General features: G+C 51.9%; 2 protein-coding genes across 4 annotated transcripts; one reads left to right on the top strand and one right to left on the bottom strand.

Moving 5' to 3' along the window:
• Positions 1 to 1,771: 1,771 nt before the first annotated feature.
• Positions 1,772 to 9,610, bottom strand: CIAPIN1 (cytokine induced apoptosis inhibitor 1). 3 transcript variants are annotated; one of them, XM_030458065.1, is made up of 9 exons: positions 9,517 to 9,610; positions 7,301 to 7,476; positions 7,055 to 7,207; positions 5,705 to 5,781; positions 5,290 to 5,452; positions 5,007 to 5,080; positions 4,616 to 4,731; positions 4,025 to 4,094; positions 1,772 to 3,083 (listed from the first exon to the last, which is right to left on the bottom strand). In XM_030458065.1, the coding sequence occupies exons 2-9, from the start codon at positions 7,455 to 7,457 to the stop codon at positions 2,973 to 2,975; spliced, it is 921 nt and encodes a 306-aa protein (XP_030313925.1). In that variant the 5' UTR covers positions 7,458 to 7,476; positions 9,517 to 9,610; the 3' UTR covers positions 1,772 to 2,972. The 3 variants fall into 3 exon arrangements, with proteins under 3 accessions (XP_030313925.1, XP_030313923.1, XP_030313924.1); XM_030458063.1 differs by having other exon boundaries at positions 5,281 to 5,452; XM_030458064.1 differs by lacking the exon at positions 9,517 to 9,610 and adding an exon at positions 8,274 to 9,371 and having other exon boundaries at positions 5,281 to 5,452.
• COQ9 (coenzyme Q9) lies at positions 9,610 to 18,680 on the top strand. Its single transcript, XM_030458062.1, has 9 exons — positions 9,610 to 9,708; positions 10,562 to 10,724; positions 11,280 to 11,415; positions 11,771 to 11,913; positions 12,174 to 12,258; positions 14,011 to 14,115; positions 15,810 to 15,965; positions 16,517 to 16,570; positions 18,546 to 18,680. Exons 1-9 carry the CDS (start codon positions 9,645 to 9,647, stop codon positions 18,579 to 18,581), a joined length of 942 nt encoding a protein of 313 aa, XP_030313922.1. The 5' UTR covers positions 9,610 to 9,644; the 3' UTR covers positions 18,582 to 18,680.
• The last annotated feature ends 10 nt before the right edge of the window (positions 18,681 to 18,690 follow it).

Consider the following 18,690-nt stretch of genomic DNA (forward strand, 5'->3'; position numbering starts at 1 on the left):
CCCTGTACAGCCTCCAGGCTCCAGCTGTGGACAAGGCCTACTCCTCCTGCTGCTCATCCTCTCCCAGCATTGCACAGGACGCTCCTCCCTTGCTCCCAGCAAGCTGCATGGTGCTGCAGAAGTCAGGAGAGGAAGACCTAGGTCGCAGGATGTCAGGCAAGTGCTCCTGAGCATCTTTTGCATTTCCCTGGTTCAGTGCAAGGGAGCAGGGAGATGCTGAGAAACTGCAACCTCCTTCTCTACAGCTCCCTGGAGAAGGCTCTTCTCCCAATGAACACATCACAGGACAAGAGGAAGAGGCTTCAGGTTGCCCAGGGGAGGTTTAGAGGGGATATTGGGAACAATTGCATCCCCAAAAGAATTGTCAGGGCCCAGCCCAGGATGCCCAGGGCAGTGGTAGAGTCTCCATGCCTGGAGGACTTCAATACCCTGTAGATGTGGTGCTGAAGGACACAGTTTAGTGGTGGCCTTGGTGAGCTTGAAGGTCTTTTCTAACCCAAGCAATTCTGTGATTTGATGATTCTGTAAGGATGGTGGGTTTTATAATGGGAACAGTCCTTCCCTGGAAGATGGCCACATCACTGCCCAGGCAGGTGCTGCAGGGGCAGGTGGGCTATGGTTCCATCACATCCCTCATTGCTTCTCTTCAGGTGCCTCGCTCTGGTTTGTGCCTGGACAAGGACTGAGTGTGCCTGTGAGGTCTGGAGGGCTGAGTGAGGCTTCTCCTGCAGCTGGTAGTGATCTGGGGGCTGCTGTTGGCAGAGCCCATCCCAGAGCCATCCCTGTGTCTCCCTGGCCTTGTTTGGGCAGCTGGGCCCCACGGGTGTGCTTGCAGCAGGGAGGTGAGCTGAGTGGGGACAGGTCCTCCCAGGCCAGGCAGGAGGTGAGTGAGGGGGCTCAGGGCTCTGCCAGCCCCAGAGCACCAGCATGGCCCTGGGAATGCTGGGGAGACCGTGAGGCCGGGAGGGTGTCCTTCTTGAGGAACCTGGGCACATCTTCCTGCTCTGCCCTCCCTGGGACAGAGTGACCACAGCCTCTCTCCCTTTTACAGCACGCTAGGGGGCAGCTCCTCGTCCCAGCTGCTGCCCACAGAGCATGGCCACTGAGACACTGGAGCTGCTCCTTCAGCTGTGAGGATGGAGAGGAGATGTCTTGCCTGTCCCCGCTGGAGCAGAACCCAACCTGCCCCACGTGCAGGGCCCAGACAACCACCCCATTCTCCGTTGTGTCAGATAATGATTATTTGATGTCTGACATCCCAGGCCCTGCAGAGCCATGGGCTGAAGGGGAGCAGAAGGCTGCGGAGTCAGTGCCTCGGTCTCAGGTGATGGAGTTCCCTCTGGATCTCTGGGCACACTTTTTCCAGGGTGCCACAATTCACATCACAGCTCTGCTGCTGTGGGTGCCATGGGCACTTGAGAGGCTGCTGCAGGGTGACTGCTGGGACCTGGCTGTGGTAGAGGGCAAGGCTGTGACCTGCTGGTGCAGCTATGGGCTGGATGAGGAGGTGCTGGTGCAGGAGCTGCAGAGCTGCCTGCCAGGGAGTGCAGAGACCTTTGTGTGGCAGCCCATGGCCATTGCCACAGAGCTGTGGGCAGAGAAGCTGTGCCAGTACCTGGCCCGGCACTCACCCTGCTGGGAGGGTGGCAGTATGGTGACCAGCTCCACTGACAGCTCCAGCCTCAACACCAGCCCTGGGAGCAGCCTCAGAGCCTCCTGGCTGTGGAATCCTGCTGATGGAAGGAGGACTGCACTTAGAACATCACTTATATCAGTCTTAAAACACATACTTTACTACTGGTCACTTTTATTTCAAGAACAGCCTTTCATCCCAGCTCCAACCATGAGGCAAGTGTGTAACTCGGCACACCAAGCAGTGGCATCCTGCAGAGCAAGAGCTCTAAACAAAGCAGCATGGGACACTGGCTTTGCCTCCTCTCCCTCCAACAGCTCCTGCATCTAACACCTGGGAAGATGCTTCACTATTAATTACACAAATAAACAGCTACCAGTATCTTGCAGAGCAGGAGCAGATGGTGACCACAGATCACCTAGAAATCAAGTTATTGCTATGTTCTTACTTACTGGGCACTGCAGGTAACTCACTTGGTAACCACCAGGAGAGGTGACAGTCTCAGCTTTCCCTTGTCTTGAGCAATTTAGTCTAGTTGAGAGGCATCCCTGCACATGGCAGGGAGGTTGGAGCAGATGATCTCTAAGGGCTCTTCCAACCTAAGCCATTCTGTGCTTCCAGCTCATGCAAGACAAAAGGGTCTGGGAGACAAGACACATCTCCTTAAATCTGCTCCCTGCCTTAAGGGTAGGAGTTTTCTCAGTGGGACTCTGTCATTTTGGATGGAACTGGGTGGGGGCAGGGGATATCAATGGCAGGAACGCAAAGCACCTGGAAATTCATCGTGCCTACCAGAACAAGAGTTCACATAATCTGCAAAGAGTAGGTACTGGTAAGTGTACTCACAGCTCCTGGCTTGCAACATGGGGTAAAGAGCTGCTGGTTCGAATTTCAAGCAGGGCAGGAGCTCAGAGCCACCTGGAGAGCTGAGCCAGAGCTGCTGATTCATCAGGGAAACCAAGGCAAATTACAGCTGTACTACATAGGCAGGGAGAAGAACAGACCCTGCCACAGGCACCCGAAGTCAGCCTGACACTTGATTCTACTCCCCTCTGCTGGTGGGACAGCCGTGATGATGGTCAGTGTCCCAGGATCAAGGCAAGCCAGCTAAAACCAAGTGCAATGCAAAGTCTAACACAGTCTAACACCACACCAGTTGTCACCAAAGATTATCTGGTAGCCCAAAACTGATTACAAATTATGAGCTCACAGCAGTGTCCCTCCCCAGCAGGAATATTGGCCAGAGAACTTGAGTTTTTGAGGATGAGGAGGACTGCAAGAACCTCAGACTGATGGAAAAGCAGAGAAGTCCTTCACAGGACATCCCAAGATGTCTTTGTTAGGCATCATGCAGCTGGTTCTCTTTCAGAAGAATCTTCTCCCCAGGTTTGAAGGCAGGCATCCCCAGGTAGGGGCAGCTGGCACAGCGGAACGCATCTCCCAGGTAGCACTGGCAAGAGGAAAAAAAGCACCTTCTGTCATCAGGGTCAACTTTCAGTTTTCACTGATGCATGCTGTGCTCCTCAGCATGTAGCAGCACAGAAACTGCTTCCCTTGTACACTCCCCAACATGCCTGTTCAGCAGGGCTGTGCAGGGCCCTGTGCTCATGGGGAAGACCCCAGAATCACTGAATGTGAGGGGCTGGAAGGGACCTCTGGAGATCACCCAATCCAACCCCCCTGCCAAAACAGGATCACCCAGGGAAGGCCACACAGGAATGCATCCAGGGGGGGTTTGAAGATTTCCAGAGGAGACTCCAGAACCTCTCTGGGCAGCCTGGGCCAGGGCTCCCTCACCCTCACAGGAAAGAAGTTTCCCCCTCATGTTGAAGTGGAACTTCCTATGTTCCAGTTTAAACCCATGATTCCTTGTCCTGTTACTGGGCCCCTTCCTCTTGCCCCCCACCCCTCAGATATTTATAAAAATTAATAAGATCCCCTCTCATCCTTCTTTTCCCAAGGCTGAACAGCCCCAGGGCTCTCAGTTTCTTCCTAGCAGAGATGCTCAAGTCCCTTCATCATCCTCACAGCTCTCCATGGGACTCTCCCCAGTAGATCCCTCTCTCTCTTGGACTGGGGAGCCGAAAATCAAGATCCACCCCAGCAGATGCTGCCTGGGCCCCCATCTGGTGACTTTCCTGAGCAGAGCCCTGGTGAGTACCAGAGCAGGCTTGCTGTTTGGCCTGACTCCTAGCAGAGCAGCACCTGGGCTGGAGCAGAGCACACACTGGTGTGAGCATGAGGGCACAGGGTAGCAGGCTGCAGCCCAGCAGAAGCTGCAGAAAGCTGGGAGCAGTCAGCCAGCTCAAGGAGCAGTCATCAAAGCACACAGTTCTTGGACACAAATCATGTACCACCAACCGTAGTATAGAAACAAAAATTACTATTTACATTTCCACAGGCAGATTTGGGCTGTGAGCTCCTCTTCTCCTGTTCCAGCTCTTCAGCGAGACCACACGTGCTGTAGAAAAATAAAGAAGCCACCTGCATCTTTCTGCTTAAAGGTTGTGAGTCACCAACAGTTGTTCCAGCCCCACTCACGGGCAACAGCTCCCACTGTCACACAACACACCTGACACTGGAACTTTCAAGCTCTTCCCTCTATTCTTCAATACCACAGCCTGTGTAACAAGTGCTGCAACTTACTCCTCAGGTTTCAACTGAGAGGGAAATTGTGTGCTATTCCCAGATATGAAGTCTAGGGAACCAGGGTTTTAGTTAAGGTTGCATAAACTAAGTAGCCACCTTCAGGAAGGCTGCTGGTCACATCAGTGTGGTGAACTGTAGCAGTTTTGGCATGGCTAGTCAGTTCTCTTTCTGTTTGGATTTAAATTCAAATACTTAAGGTATGAAAAGGACGTGAAGCAAAAGAATTCTGCTCTGAGGAACAGCAAAGTGTCAACAATCTTTTAAAACTGTTCAACCCTAAGGGTTTAAACTAACAGTTAAGAGGTTTGCTGATATGCTAATCCCAGCACTGACCAGTTCTTGCAGGCTTTCTTTTTGCCCATTTCTTTGCAGGATGGGGCTCTGAGGGAAGATGGATCTGGCTTCTTCAAATCCTCTGAATCCAACAGCTCATCAGAGTCCAGCAAATCCTGAAAAAATACCCAGGCAGATAAGACGCAGGAAACTGATTGGTCGTTAGGGAGTGACATTGTTCTGTTATGCCCAAAGAAATGCTGCTATCTGTAGTGCCAGCATTAAAGTGCTGCAGCTCTGCCCCCTAATCCATGTCTCCTCTCCTCCCCTGCTCTCAAGACCTCAGCCAGCACATGGCATGTTTTGCCCTGGGGATGTTTTTCTGACTGAAACGATTTAGAAAAGGAGAGAGAAGGAACAATAGCAAAGCCTCACAAACAAGACCAGATACCATCTCTTCATCATTCATATCATTGGCAGAGAGTGTCCAAAGCTTGGCAGCAGATGGATCCACAGAGGCCTTTCCTGGAGCCAAAACAGAGGAAGAAACAGCAGTTACTTCAGTCTGCCCCAACTGCTCCCAGTGAACAGAGTTCAAACAACTCTGGCAAGCCCAGCATTGCAGGGTTTTACTGTAACCCTCTTCTCCGCAGTGTGGTCCCCCTGTTCCAAGGGATGCTTCCCAACAGAGAGCATTCAGACATTTGCCATGCACCACTCCTTACCTGAAGGACCTGAAGGCTTCTTGCCAAGAGAAAGTCTGAGCTGACTTGAGGATCCCACTTCAAAATTGGGCTTTCTGCCTTCTATCTGGACAAGGAGAAGGTCATTGCCTTGGTAACCCAAATGCTCTTGGACTGACTGTGCCTCCTCTGGAGTCAGTGCTTCCTTTTGCAGCTGCAAGTGAAAATTTTTGGTTACCCTCATGCAGAACCCCTTCTTTCCACACCCATTCCAGCAAACAGACAATGGATGTTTTCAGTTCTGAAGACAAACACAATCTTTGCAGTAAAAACAGTTTGTGGCAGAAAGTATCCACGTACATTCAGAGCAAACTGGGGCAACTGAACACCTTGTCACCCAGCAGGTCCCCAGGAACCACCATTTATGTTTCATGGAAGTTTCTGGAAGAGGTTACTACATACCAACCTCTTTCACCTTCACCAAACCAGAAAGGGTCAGAGCTGTGGGGAGTTCAGCTGCAGTCTTGATGCTGCTGTTCTTTCCTGGAAGACACAAAAACAGGAAGTAGGGAAGAACAAGAGAAACCTAGAAGCATAAGAGCTTTAGAAAGAAATTCTTGATCCAAGCCTCTGCTTTAGAAGTGGGTTCTTTCTAGCTGACAGCAGGAATAAATAAAAAAAACCAACAAACCACAAGCAGCTTTTTAATTAACAGCCTGGGCTCACAAAGCCATTCTAGCTCCAGATCACTTCTATATATGGCAAAACCTTCCTCAACCCAATTTACACCCCTCAAAAACAGGAAAAAAAATCACCCCAGACATCAAAATCTCCCGAAGTATTTTCACAAATGTAAGTGAAACTTGGGAAATTTTCAAGACATGGACTCTTAAATAAATTATTACGTTCAAAAATGGAACATTCCAGAGCCCTCTTCTCATAGGCAAAAGCAAGATCCCAGTTTAATCAGGAACTCATGACAGGCTTCTTAACTTGGACTCAGAATATTCTGAACACAACCCATTCATCCTCTCTCACCAGTCCCACCTGCACTTTATTCCAAGTCCACCAAATTCCAGCCTGTCACACATGACTCTGCAAAACAGAACCCTCCCCTGCCCCAGACTCTGCATGTTCTTTGCTCTGTTGCAGAAGCATTTCCCCCCTGCTCCTGTGCTACCACTTCCACCACAGAGCCACTGCCAGCTTCAAGATGCTGCCACTTCAGCAGCCCTGCAGCCTGTGCTGACAAAACCCCTGGCAGTACAGATGCTTCTCCTCAGGTGGCGAATCCTTTCCCTCTTCCATCCTGAACCAGCTCCCTGTGCCAGCAAGGTCTGACTGACGGCTGAGTGCAAGACAGAAGAATAACCTTGCATTCACTGCCTCAAGTGTTCCTCCAGCTCTTCAGTGGTCTTCACTCTTAACATTTTTCTGGACCTCTACTTCTTAGCTGGCTCCTGGGACAGCCTCTCTCAGCATTTGTCACCTGCTTTCAAAATAACTTCAGAAGCTCTTCAGGAACACATCTGCAACTATTTAACATCACATGCCCTAGGAGAAGATCAGTGTCCACTGAGCTTTTCAGAGTAGCTTATCCAGCTATCCAGTGCCTATCCATCACTTTTGATAGGACTGCGTGACTGCTGACACTGACCAGCTGGAACACAGGATTAAAGCCTTGCTGTTCAGTTAGCGTGTCAGGAAAATTAAAATCTCTGACTGTTGGTATGAGTTCTTGACCTCTCAATTTCAGCTGAATCCCCACAGAACTGCTGTACTGCCAGGCAGGTGAAGCTGATGGGGACTTTCTCACCTGACTCTGTCACCACCAGCTCCCTCAGGAGGACACGTCCCCCCGGCTTCAGGATCCGAGCTATTTCTGCCAGAACCTCGGCACTGTGCTGCCCGGTGCTGCCTGGCACCACACCCGAGAGAACCACATCGACACTGGACTCCTGGTGAGCCGCTGGGAAGAAAGGGAGAGGAAAAACAGTACAGCTTGAGGTCAGCTCACACAACAGAAGCACTCTCTAAGAGTGGAAATGAAGCTCATTATTACACTGGCACAGCTGGTTGATGTTTTCCACGCAGACACGGTTCTCAGTTCCCACCAGCACCTGGATTCTCTCCACCAGATCCTTCAGGGCTTCTGCCGGGGGAGTGCTGTCCCAGATGATGGCCACACGCTGCCCTGGCACAACTCCATACTCCCCCATTTCCACAGCAGCAGCAAACCTGAGAGCAGCACAGAGAGGAAAGGGGTGGGAAGACAGAGAGGAAGGGTGAGAGCCAAGCACAGCACAAACCTCTGCAGATTGGGACTCTAAAATGAGAGTGCTGACTTGTTTTCATTAAGTGAGGATTATTTTCTGGGGACTGCCAGCACAGACTTCCCACAAGCTGTGCATAAACACCAGGTTAAGAAGCTCCTACATTCAAACACATCATGCAGTTTCTCTCTAGCTCAGAGACTAGTTTTGCAAAGTGACTGCAAACCATGCTTGAAAGAAAACAAAAGAAAACAAAAACATGAAAACTTACCTGCTTTCCTTAAAGATTTGTTTAAAGATTTGAATAGAGACAAACAGCAGATTTCTGGATTTCCAGACTAGTGACAACTACTTGACATCAAATCCTGCCTTGTTTTTCCTACTTAGGACGTGAGCTAGCAGAGTTTGCTCCTACAGTACATTAGAAGAAAAAAGAAAGGAACTTCTGGCTTTCTCAGAATTCCAGACAGAGGCTCTTTTAGCTCCTGTCATCTGTGGTGTTGTAGGAGGGAAGGGAAGAGTGGTGAAGTTTTCAGAAACCTGTCTGCACTAATACTTTATAAAAGATAGCATTTCTGACAAAGCTTGAAGAAAATCTGCACTACAGAAGTGTCACAATAGTATCACACCATCACCTGTCCTCACAGCAGCACCAGGTACTGAAACAAATTTCTGAGCCTCTTTCACTCTGCTCATCCAGTACAAACCTATTTTTTTTCTCATTTAACATGACACAGAGAGCACCGGGAGCACACTCTGTACCTTCAGTGAGCTTCAAGCCACACATTGCTTCAGGAGAGTCTGTTGTAAGCAAGATCTTGATTTCTGCACTATATTGCACATCCTGAATAATGCCTTACTGCCATCACAGTGTCATCAAAGCAGGGCTCACAGATCTGCTGAACCAAATTTAACTCGGTTGCCTGCAGTCACGGGGGGAGTAGAGTTTAAGCTGCTGTTCCTCTGACTCTGTGTGTCACGGATCGCCCTCTGCTGGGAACTGCAGACAAGTTCAGATGGCACAGCAGGGTGGAGGAATGAGTGCTAAGGCAGCTCACGCCAGCCAGGCAAGGAGGGGGAAATCCTGGGCGTTCACTGCAGGCTGTAGCATCTCACAGCTGGCCATGGAATGCAAGCTAAGCAACTACGACAGGTAACAGCAGTAATAGGCACACATATTAATCCCATTTGAAATGAAACTTTCCCAGGAAGAAGGCTGAAAAGCTCAAAAGATACCTAAGTTGTTGGACTAACGTGGAAAAAAAAAAAAATAAATCCAGTCACATCTTGCTTTCAGGCCACCAGGGTGTGATTTTTCAAGAGCACTTGGAGCCCAAACTACCCCAGCAGCCTCCGTCAGCCCCTTTGGATGCAATGTAAGGAAAGAAAGAAGCTGCCGTGGTGCTCCAGACGTGAGCCCTGCCCTGGGCCAGGGAGAGGCCGGGACTCTGCTGCCAGCACAGCGTGTGCAGGGGGTGGTGACGGCAGGGACGCCTTTCTCGCTCTGTATTTCCAGCATAAAGTGGAAATTAATTAAAAGGGAAGCTTTGGCGTGGCACCCGGCCCTCCGCCATGCCCACCGAGGAGAACTGTCCCGGGGGATTCATCCCGCGGCAGAGGAAGCTCGGGAGCTGATGTGGGGAGCGGGGACCTTATCTCCATTTCACACGCGTTCAGCAGCCCTCCAGGAACAGCACTGCCCAGAACGGGGCACGGAAGGAGCTTCCCACGGTGCCGGAGCCTTCCAGGCCTGCGGAGATCCCCGACCCTGACAGCGGGACAGCCCCTGGGGCTGCGGCACCGACCGCATTCAACACCTCCCCCGGCAAGGGCGGCACAAACCCTGAGAGACCCAGCGGGAGGGACGGGAGCCGGGAGCGGGAGGGACGGGCACACGGACTGCAGGCGGGAACCCCCCCAGCCCAGCGGCGGCCCCGAGGTGTTTGAGAGGAGAAAGGATACAACGGCCCAAAGCGGGAGGAGCCCCCTCCCTGGCCCCGCTCACCTCCGCCTCCCGACACCGCAGCTCCCTCCGGCTCCGCTCGCTTTGACGCCCTCGGCGTCACCGACACCGACCGCCCCGTGACGTCATCTCCCGCCCCGTGACGTCACCGCCCCCTGCCCGCTTCCAAGATGGCGGCGGCGGTGGCGGGCGGCCTGCGGCACGCGGGGTGGTGGCTGTGGCGGGGCCGCGCGGGTGAGGGGCGGGGGGCGCGCGGGGCGCGAGAGGGGCGTGCCCGTGCTCGTGCCCGTGCCGTCCGCGCAGCCGGCGGGGAGGGGCGGGGCCGCGCGGGGTGGGGCGGGGGAAGGTGAGGTGAAGGGCAGGGGCGGGGCGCCGGTAGGGGGCGCTGCTGGGGGGTCCCGGTCCCGTCCCAGGTTCGGCGCTGGTTCCACTGCCCCGCCCCGGGGCTCAGGCGGGGCCGCCCGGCACTATGCGGAACCCCCCCTAAGCCGTGCCCTTGCCCACAGGGCCTGGACCTGCCCTGTGAGGGAAGCAGAGGGGGTGTTCGGTACCGGCCGTGCAACCCCAGCTTGTGAAAAAAACCAAACCCAAACCCCAGACCTTAAATTAACAATTTAAGGTTAAATTAACAATTCTTAGAGAGCACCCGTTAGCTGTGGGCCCATCACGGGGTGCTCAGCACCCATGGGTGCTCATTCCGGGCCGGTGCCTCCCCAGCTCCTTCCTGAGGGACAGAGGGGCAGGGAGGTGTGGGGTTAGGGTTAAGGGGTGTGGGGTTAGGGGGTGCTGGGTCAGGGGGTGTTGGGGGGAGTTTGTCTGCCTGGAGTCCAGCTCAGGATTGGGAAACTCGGTTCGGTTTTCAGTACCTGCCATCTGCACCATTTTCCCCTCACAGAACATTTTCCCTTTTTTTCCCACTAACCACAGCTGAGCTCAGCAGAGGGCTGTGCTTTTTGGGGGTGTAACAAAAGACTCCACGAATTCCTGTTGGTTTCGGCTGCGTTACTGCAGCTCTCTCCTTCCCCCTGACCCTCTGTGTTTCCCCCTGTCAAGAGGAGCCGTCTCACTCTCCCGCTTTCCCTTTCAGTGCTCAGGTTCCCGCTCTCCCCACCCCAGCGTCCTCTCCACGCTTCAGTTGTGCTGAGGAGAACCTCTGATGAGCGGCAGAAGGAGCCGGGGGCAGCTTCCTCGCAGTTTGATTCAGGTCCAGGTCCCCTGCCTGAGCAGGAATCTCGGGGCCCTCACCCCAGGTAATTCACAGCTGTCCTGCCAGCAGCAGGACCAGGAGGTTTTGCTTTCCTGAGAGTCACAGTGAAGCTGGGACACAACCTGATCCACAGCTGTTTGCTGTGACAGTGCAAATTCCAGTGGCTGCTCTGGAGACAGGATGGCACTTGTGTTCCAGAGGGAACCACTCTGGTATGCAAAATGCAAGCCTGATGGATTTTTGTGTAAATCTGCACAAAATAAATTTGGACAATGTTTTGTCCGTGTGCCTGGAACTGTATAACCCCTGTTGGAATAGCTTATAGTTCAGCTTTTCTTTAAAGGAGGGGGAATCAGAGGCTGATGGTGCTCTGGAAGGGCACCTAGATTGAGCCCTCCTTTTACTATTTTTTTTTTTAATATTTCTCTCATGGCAAAAGTTTGTTAAAAATCCTTTTTCTGGAAAGGGAAGGAGGAGGCAAGAGGTGTATGCTAAGTGAGGAGCTCTCAAGGTGTGCCTGCAGGCAGGGAGCAGCTGAGCCCAGGCAGGTGATGTTTGGTGCTGACCTTCCCCTGACTGTGCCAACACCTTCTCACAGCTACACCGGGCAGGGTGGTCAGGAGTCTGAGGACTTTGAGAGTGAGGAGCAGCTGCAGCATCGAATCCTCACAGCAGCCCTGGAGTTTGTGCCTGAGCATGGCTGGACTGCAGAAGCCATTGCAGAGGGAGCCAAGGTATGTGAGGAGAGAAGCAACAAACCCCTTGAAAAATGGATGGAGCTGAAGTCCCAGGGACAGCCCCAGGCCTGCATGCTGCCCACACACACTCTTGGGTGATGCCCCCTACTCAGCAAATGGTAGTGGGCAGGAATGCCTCCCAGCTGCTCCAGAATAACCCTGTTGGAGATAAACAAGCACAATGTAGGGTAGTGATCCCAAAGAGAGCAAAATATGTACAGGATGAACTTTTTAATGCAGCGTTGCTTTGTTTAAAGTAATATAAATTAATCCACAAAATACACACAATTTATTTCCTAGCTGGATCCTGCTTAGCAGTGGATGACCTGGTCATCTCCCTTCTCCCCTGCAGACCCTGGGTCTCTCCAGTGCTGCTGCAGGGATGTTTCACAGTGATGGCAGTGAGCTGATCCTGCACTTTGTGTCTCAGTGCAACACCAAGCTGTCCGAGATGCTGGAGCAGGAACAAAAACTGGTGCAGCTGGGTGAAGCAGAGTGAGTATTTGGCATGAAAAGGCACCTTTGTGGGTGGACCTGGGGAACTGGATAGGCAGAGGGGCCACTGGGGCCACAGATCAAGTAAAAAATGTAATTTACAGATAAAACCCTTTTCCCAGATATAGAGTTGGACTGGAGGCATGAAATGTACCTTGCATATCTATAGCTGAGGCAGGCAGGAGAGTAATCTTTCAGGTTGAGAATGGAGTTTAACTTGGATGTACTTTAAATTTGCATTTTGATTTTCTCTCCCTCAGGAAGAAGCCTATGGATCAGTTCCTGAGAGATGCAGTGGAAGCCAGACTGAGGATGCTGATTCCATACATTGAGAAATGGCCCCAGGTATAAAATGAATATCAAGATTGTCTCCTTGTCTCCTGTAAGGTGAACACCCTGTGGCCTTTGATGTAGTCTCTGCAGCAGAGCAGCTGAAGGTTGTTGTCACAGTTCAGCAGTCTGGGCAGGCCAAAAACCAGAGGGGGGAATTGCTGTTTTACTCCCTTCCACCCTCTTGAAGGAAGAGGAAAGGTGAATAAGGACAAAAGAGTTAATAATTGGAAACTAAAACTGGAACAGGTTTGCCAGGACAGGAGAAGAGCTGCAACACATGGGATAAGGAACAAATATTCCAAACCAGATCTGGATGGGGGCAGGGACAGGTGCCTGAGGGCCCTGCAGTGGATGTGGATTCTGAAGAGCAGGGGCAGCCTTGGGGGGGAGGGTAAAGGAACACAGGAGAATGACAGGGAAGAGAGCAGGAAAAAGGGGTCAGCTTCCCATCCTCCTGACTTTATATTATAGAGGATGGGCAGGAAATGGGAGGGAACACTGACTTTTCTGTCCCTCTCGGATCTCTCCGAGTCCTAGGGATCCTCTCTTTAGATCCTTGCACCCAAAATTGCCTGGTCCACTCAAACCATGGCAGCTGTAAATGAAACCCTCACTGGTTTCAGATGGTTCACACCCCTCAAGAGGAGAGCACCTCTGGGAGGCAGCAGTCGGAGACATCCTATTTCTTGCCATTCTGGGCACACAAACCTCTCTGCCATTCACTGCACCCACCTGGAATCCCCGGGGATAACCCGTGGCAGTGTCACTGCAGGTCAGGCTCCATGCAGTGCCCACACCCATATTGTATGGTACCTGAAAACACAGACCTGCTGCTCTGCTGCAGGAAGCTGAGAATGACAGTCCCGTGGCAACCTGAGGGCAGATCTGGGAGCTGAGGAGCCTCTGTGCTTTGAAATTCAGATCTGAGTCTCCAGTCTTTCTTCTGGGTTGGGATGGGAATTGAATTGTGGCCTTGGTGACAATCAGAGAATTCCCAACTTCCCAACTCTGGGCTGCCTGGGGTCACTGTGGTCCACAGTCACTGTCAGGCTCTGGGCAGCTGCACCCAGCACTTCCTACAGAGACACAAGACAGGATTCCTGACTATATTCCTGTCTTTTATGTCTGTTTATGTCCTGGAAGGATGTAGTGGGGTTGTGACTCCCTTGGCATGTTGTTCTTAGGTTCAAAGGCTGTAGGGTCCTGGGAGGGGACAATCAGGGATTGGAATGGGCTGCCCTGGGAGGGGGTGGATTCTCCATCCCTGGACGTTTTTAAGAAGAGACTGGATGTGGCACTGTGTTCCCCTCAGGCTGGGAACCACTGGGGGAGTGGATCAGGGGTTGGACTTGGTGATCCCAGAGCTCCTTTCCAACCTGGATAATTCTATGATTCTGTGAGGGCCTCTATGGCTACTCTGCTTTGAGCTCCAGGTGAAGTTCAGGAGGGCTTTGACTCCCTGACAGTGGGGGCCCAGCACAAGTGTCTGCCAGCCCAGCCCAGCCTGAGCTGCTGCCTGATGGAGAGGCAGCTCAGGAGGGACAGTGTGGTGGAATTGGACATGAGTGGGAAGCTCTGTGCTCCAGCCCTGTCCATCCCCTGCCTGCCATCCCCCGCTGCTTGGCAAGATGGGTGCTAGCTGGAAAGAGCAGAGAGGACTTGTCACTGGGGGCACATCAACAGCAAGAGGGAAGAGGTGACAGAACAGAACACTGCTGGTCCTTCTCTGCTCCCCCCTCCCATGTCTCTGTGTTTCCCTCACAGGCTCTGAGCATCCTGTTGCTCCCACACAACATCCCATCCAGCCTCAACCTCCTCACCAGCATGATTGATGACATTTGGCACTATGCTGGAGACCAGTCCACAGATGTAAGTCCTGGTGCCTGCCACGTGGGCACTGCTGCCAAGTGCTGGGTGTCAGGAGGTGTTGGTCACATCTCTCAAATCAAGGCATTTGTTGAATGAGGAAAACATTTTCAGCAGCACTCTTGTAAGCTGTAGTCTTATTTCCAAAGAGATTTAGGAGCTAGTGGGAATAAACACAAATGAGTGTCAGTGGGATTAGTGCAAATTAAAAAGACTTGCTTTCCTAGATTTTCTTTTTTGAAGACACAGAGAAGATTGTTGAGATTTTGAGATGAAGCAGTTGATGCAGCAGTCAGTGAGCAAGCACAAGGCTCTGAGGGAGCAGCTGTGTCTGCCACTGTTAGCAACATGTGGCTTGAAAACTTTGAAAGAATCTGTCTAAAAATACCAGTAGCTTATTAAAGCTTTCATCTTTCTGGGAGGAAATAAAAGAAAATTACAACTTTAATTAAAGCAATTAAGAAATTACTTTAACTCTCTAGAGAGATGAATCTTGGGAGAGATGGGGAAAGCTAAAAGAACCATTTTAACAAATTACTTTGATAAGCTTCTTGTGTCTGAGTATACTAGAGAAGCTATTGCAGTGAGAAATAAGGTCACAGAAAAATTAAAGCAATAAACTAGAAGAGAACTGAGAAGCTGTGATTGTGTGAGGAACAGCAAGTCCCTTATGGGATACGAAAGCCAAATCAGTGTGTGAGAGGTGGTGTCTGCACTGAGAGGGTCCTAAAGGCTCCCCTGCCTCTCCCAGGAAGAGATGGGGAGAGTTTTTCTGGGCAGCTGGAATGCTGAACCTGCTCCCACTTTCCCAGTAAAGGGGTTTAATGTTACCCACAGTGCAGCCCTGGAGCTGGGTAGGGTGTGCCCATGCCTCAGGTACTACTTTGGGTAGGGGTTTTTTTGAGCAGAAGAATTATCAGAAAGAGTTTGGTCTGGAGCACGTGACAGATCCAGCTGCAAGCAGCAAAGTTTCCCCCTTCTCAAAACCTCCCAGGTTGTTGTGCAGAGCTTTCCAGCCAACTGTTATTTTCAAAATCAAGGCCAGTGTTCTCAGTACTCTGTTGGTTTGTAATTGTGAATGGAGCTACCAGGATTTTCTTCAGGCAGCCAAATAGGTTAATCCCTGTGGTAGCAGCACATGAAGTTAAAAAAAAAAAAAAAGTTTGTAAGTGCAACTGGAAAAACTGCTGAGTTTGAGTTATTTGTGCATCTTTGCAGTGTGACCAATTTCAGCAGCAATGCTGCCTGCAGTGTTCTGAGTGTTTGGTGCTTCAGCATACAGTTTGCAGTGACAGGATTTGGGGAAGGTTCATCTGCACAGGGTGTCCTGTTCTCTATTCCCTCCCTTTCTTCACTACTAAGCTTCCCCCTCTCCCCAGGTTCATACTGGGAGGGTTTTGTTGCTGGCTGGCAGCCCCAAAGCCAAGGGCACCTCCTGCACCATCAGAGGGTCCCTTCTGCCTGCTGCAGGTGCCAGAGCAGCTGGGAGCTCAGCACTCTTGGGTGCCACACTTCTGAGCCCTGTGTGGGTGCCCTGGGTCCCCACGTGTGGTCCCAGCTGTCAGTGGCAGCCACTGTGTCACAGAGGGGAAGGGTGCAGGGAATGTGCCACTGCTGTGCAGGTTGCCCTTGCTGTTCTCCTGGCTGCTGAGGTGTTCTCAGGTCCCAGCTCTCTCTCTGTCTCTCTCCCCTGGCAGTTTAACTGGTACACACGCCGGGCTGTGCTCACTGGTGTCTACAACACCACAGAACTGGTGATGCTGCAGGACTCATCCCCAGACTTTGAGGACACGTGGCGCTTCCTGGAGAACAGAGTGGCTGATGTGATGAACATGGGCAGCACAGCAAACCAGGTACTGCTTCCCCCTGAACTCCTTATCCACCAGGATTAACACTTTAGGAAGAAATTCTTTGCTGCGAGGGTGCTGAGCCCCTGGCCCAGGCTGCCCAAGGAGGCTGTGGCTGCCCCATCCCTGGCAGTGTCTCAGCCCAGGTTGGATGGGGCTTGGAGCAACCTGGGCTGGGGGAGGTGTCCCTGCCCATGGCAGGGGGGTGGCAATGGATGAGCTTTAAGGTCCCTTCCAGCCCAGCCTGTCATTCTATGACGATTCTGTGTGCAGCCTGAGCTGGCTTTTCCATCACACAGACCACCAAGAACACCCCTGGGTCAGCAACTGCCTGAGTGCAGTGATGTGACATCAATAAGTGCTGATGTTATTTTCTCAAAAAATGAGGTGTTGGTGCCTTCTCTGTCACGACTGGCCCCGTGCTTAGGAGACCTCTGTTCCTAGGAGACCTCTTCTTTGTTTCTGGGTATCATTTGTCAGCAGTGCTTGGCTTCTGTCAGCACCTTTCTGTAGCAAACGAGTGTTTGCAGAAGGTGATGTCCCCTTGTGTCCCTTAGGTACAATCAACTGGAGAAGCGCTTGTCCAGGGCCTGATGGGAGCTGCTGTTACTGTGAGTAAAGCTGAAACCAGCAGGGCAGAGTTGTTTCTGTTCCCTCCCAGGATGAATGTCAGCATCCTTGTCCTCTGAAATCCTGAGGACAGCATGGAAAAGAATATTCCCTCAGAACGTAACCACATGTAGGGATGGCTTTCTGGGGGCTTTTGGGTTGGTTTGCTGTTTTGTGGAGGAATGACTTGTAAAAGAGTAAAAAACGAAGTCTGAAGGTTCAGGGTGAGCTTTAGGGATGAGAGATGGAGGTGATCTGAACAAATAGAGTGTTCCCTGTCACTTGTAATGAGATCTCTTCCTCTGTCAGCCCTTTGACAGGAGGTCTGTGCCTCCATGGACCTCTGGGAGGGAGGTGACACAGCAGAGTTCTGTCCTTGAGCTGTTCCAGGTGACTGCAGTGTCCTTCCAAGAAATCCTTCACTTCTTGGTAGCATCTTGGACTTTGTGTCTGTGCAGGAGGAGCTGCATGTTCTCTGGGGTAGAAAACAGTCTGCTGTGTGTGCAGGAATGTTTGTGAGGGCTTCAAGGCCTCCCTGGGGTTTTATTTTTTTAGAGCTTTAATTGCACTTAGCAGCAAAGTTTTTTTTCCTGGTTATCAGAAATCCATTTTCCTTTTAGCAGTACCAGGCAAACAGGCTGGAACATAAATATCTTTTACTGAATGAAGCAGCTCCCAAGAGCTTTGCCCCCCCTCCATCCCTCTGCAGTTATGGTCGAATTGTTCCATGTCTGTAGCATTTCTCAGCCTCTCTCTGCTCTCACACTTGCATATGCAGAAAGAATTCTGCACCAGAGAAATCCCCCTGCTCCACGGGTGCCCTGGCACCTCAGCACCACGCTCCCTCCATGTCTGAGGGGGCAGTGCAGGTGTGCCGAGCTCCCCAGGCCTCAGCTGAGCCCCTCACAGGCTGTGGGGCCACATAAACAGAACCAGGCTCCAGAACCAGGGGAACAGGGGGGACTCGTGGTGGGTCCTGGGCTCTGATCCTTCCTGGATCCTTCCTGGGCCCCTTCCTCTGCCACCCCCCTGCCCCTGCTCCCAGTGTGGAGCTGAGCCCGAGCCAGGGCTCTGCCAGGCCAGGGCTGGATGCCTGGCAGCCATGAGACCTCTGGGGGGAAGGAGAGGCCCAGGGGAGTGCAGCCTCTGGCCCAGGCACCAGTAGCTCATGGAATCCCAGACTGGTTTTTATGTCCGTTATTAATTGAAATTAGTAAAATTATAGGGAAAAAAATCATATTTGGGGGGGGGGAATCACATAAAAGAGAACAAAGGAAACATGCAGAATAAAAATAGGGCTCACATAACAGTGAAACAGCAGAAATGAGATAAAATCCAGATTCCAGTTGGAGAAAAACACATCCCAGGCAGTCCATAGCCTGGAGCCAGACCTGGAAGGGAGGAATGGGATTGGAAGGAGCAGTCCCCACAACTCCCTACAACTTCCCTTGGTTACAGCCTTGAGCATTGGGTAGAAAAAACATTGAGTAATTGGACTCACTGTATTAACATTCATTACTGCATTAATGAGCTATTAACATCCTAAAATCCCCACCCAGAGGCTGGAGGGACCCCTGCTAACAAAGAGCCCCAGGGCACACACGGGAATTTTTGGGAACTGACACTTTAAATGGAAGGGAGGGATTAGTTAAAAACAACTGTGGGTGTGACTGGTAGGAGAGTGTTATAGAGAAAAGATCCTTCCCACTGTTTTGGGTATAAAAGTAGCACTTGCGAGTTGGGAAACTGCTTTGTGGAAAACCTCCCTGCTCCCTCTTCTGCACAGAACCGGGAATTAAAGCAAATCTCTTGTGCACACGGGGGAATGGACTGAACAGTTGGGGCTGGACGGGACCTTGGGGCCCATCGGGTCGGATCTGCAGCTCGCGGGCTGCTCCAGGCCTCACCCAGCCCGGCCTGAGGCACCGCCAGGGATGGGGCAGGCACCGCTCAACCCCCTCCTCCCTCTGCCCGCAGATCAAGAACCTGGCGGGGATGAACCAGCGCCGGTGAGGAGAGAACCGAGGGCGAGAGAAGAGAAACCCGAGGGCGAGGGAGGAGCCGGGGCGGGCCCAACCTTTCCCCGGCACCAATAAACCCGCTCACAGAGTAGCACGGACTC

Source organism: Calypte anna, chromosome 11 (genome assembly GCF_003957555.1).
Source record: "Calypte anna isolate BGI_N300 chromosome 11, bCalAnn1_v1.p, whole genome shotgun sequence".
NCBI classification, from domain to species: Eukaryota; Metazoa; Chordata; class Aves; order Apodiformes; family Trochilidae; genus Calypte; species Calypte anna.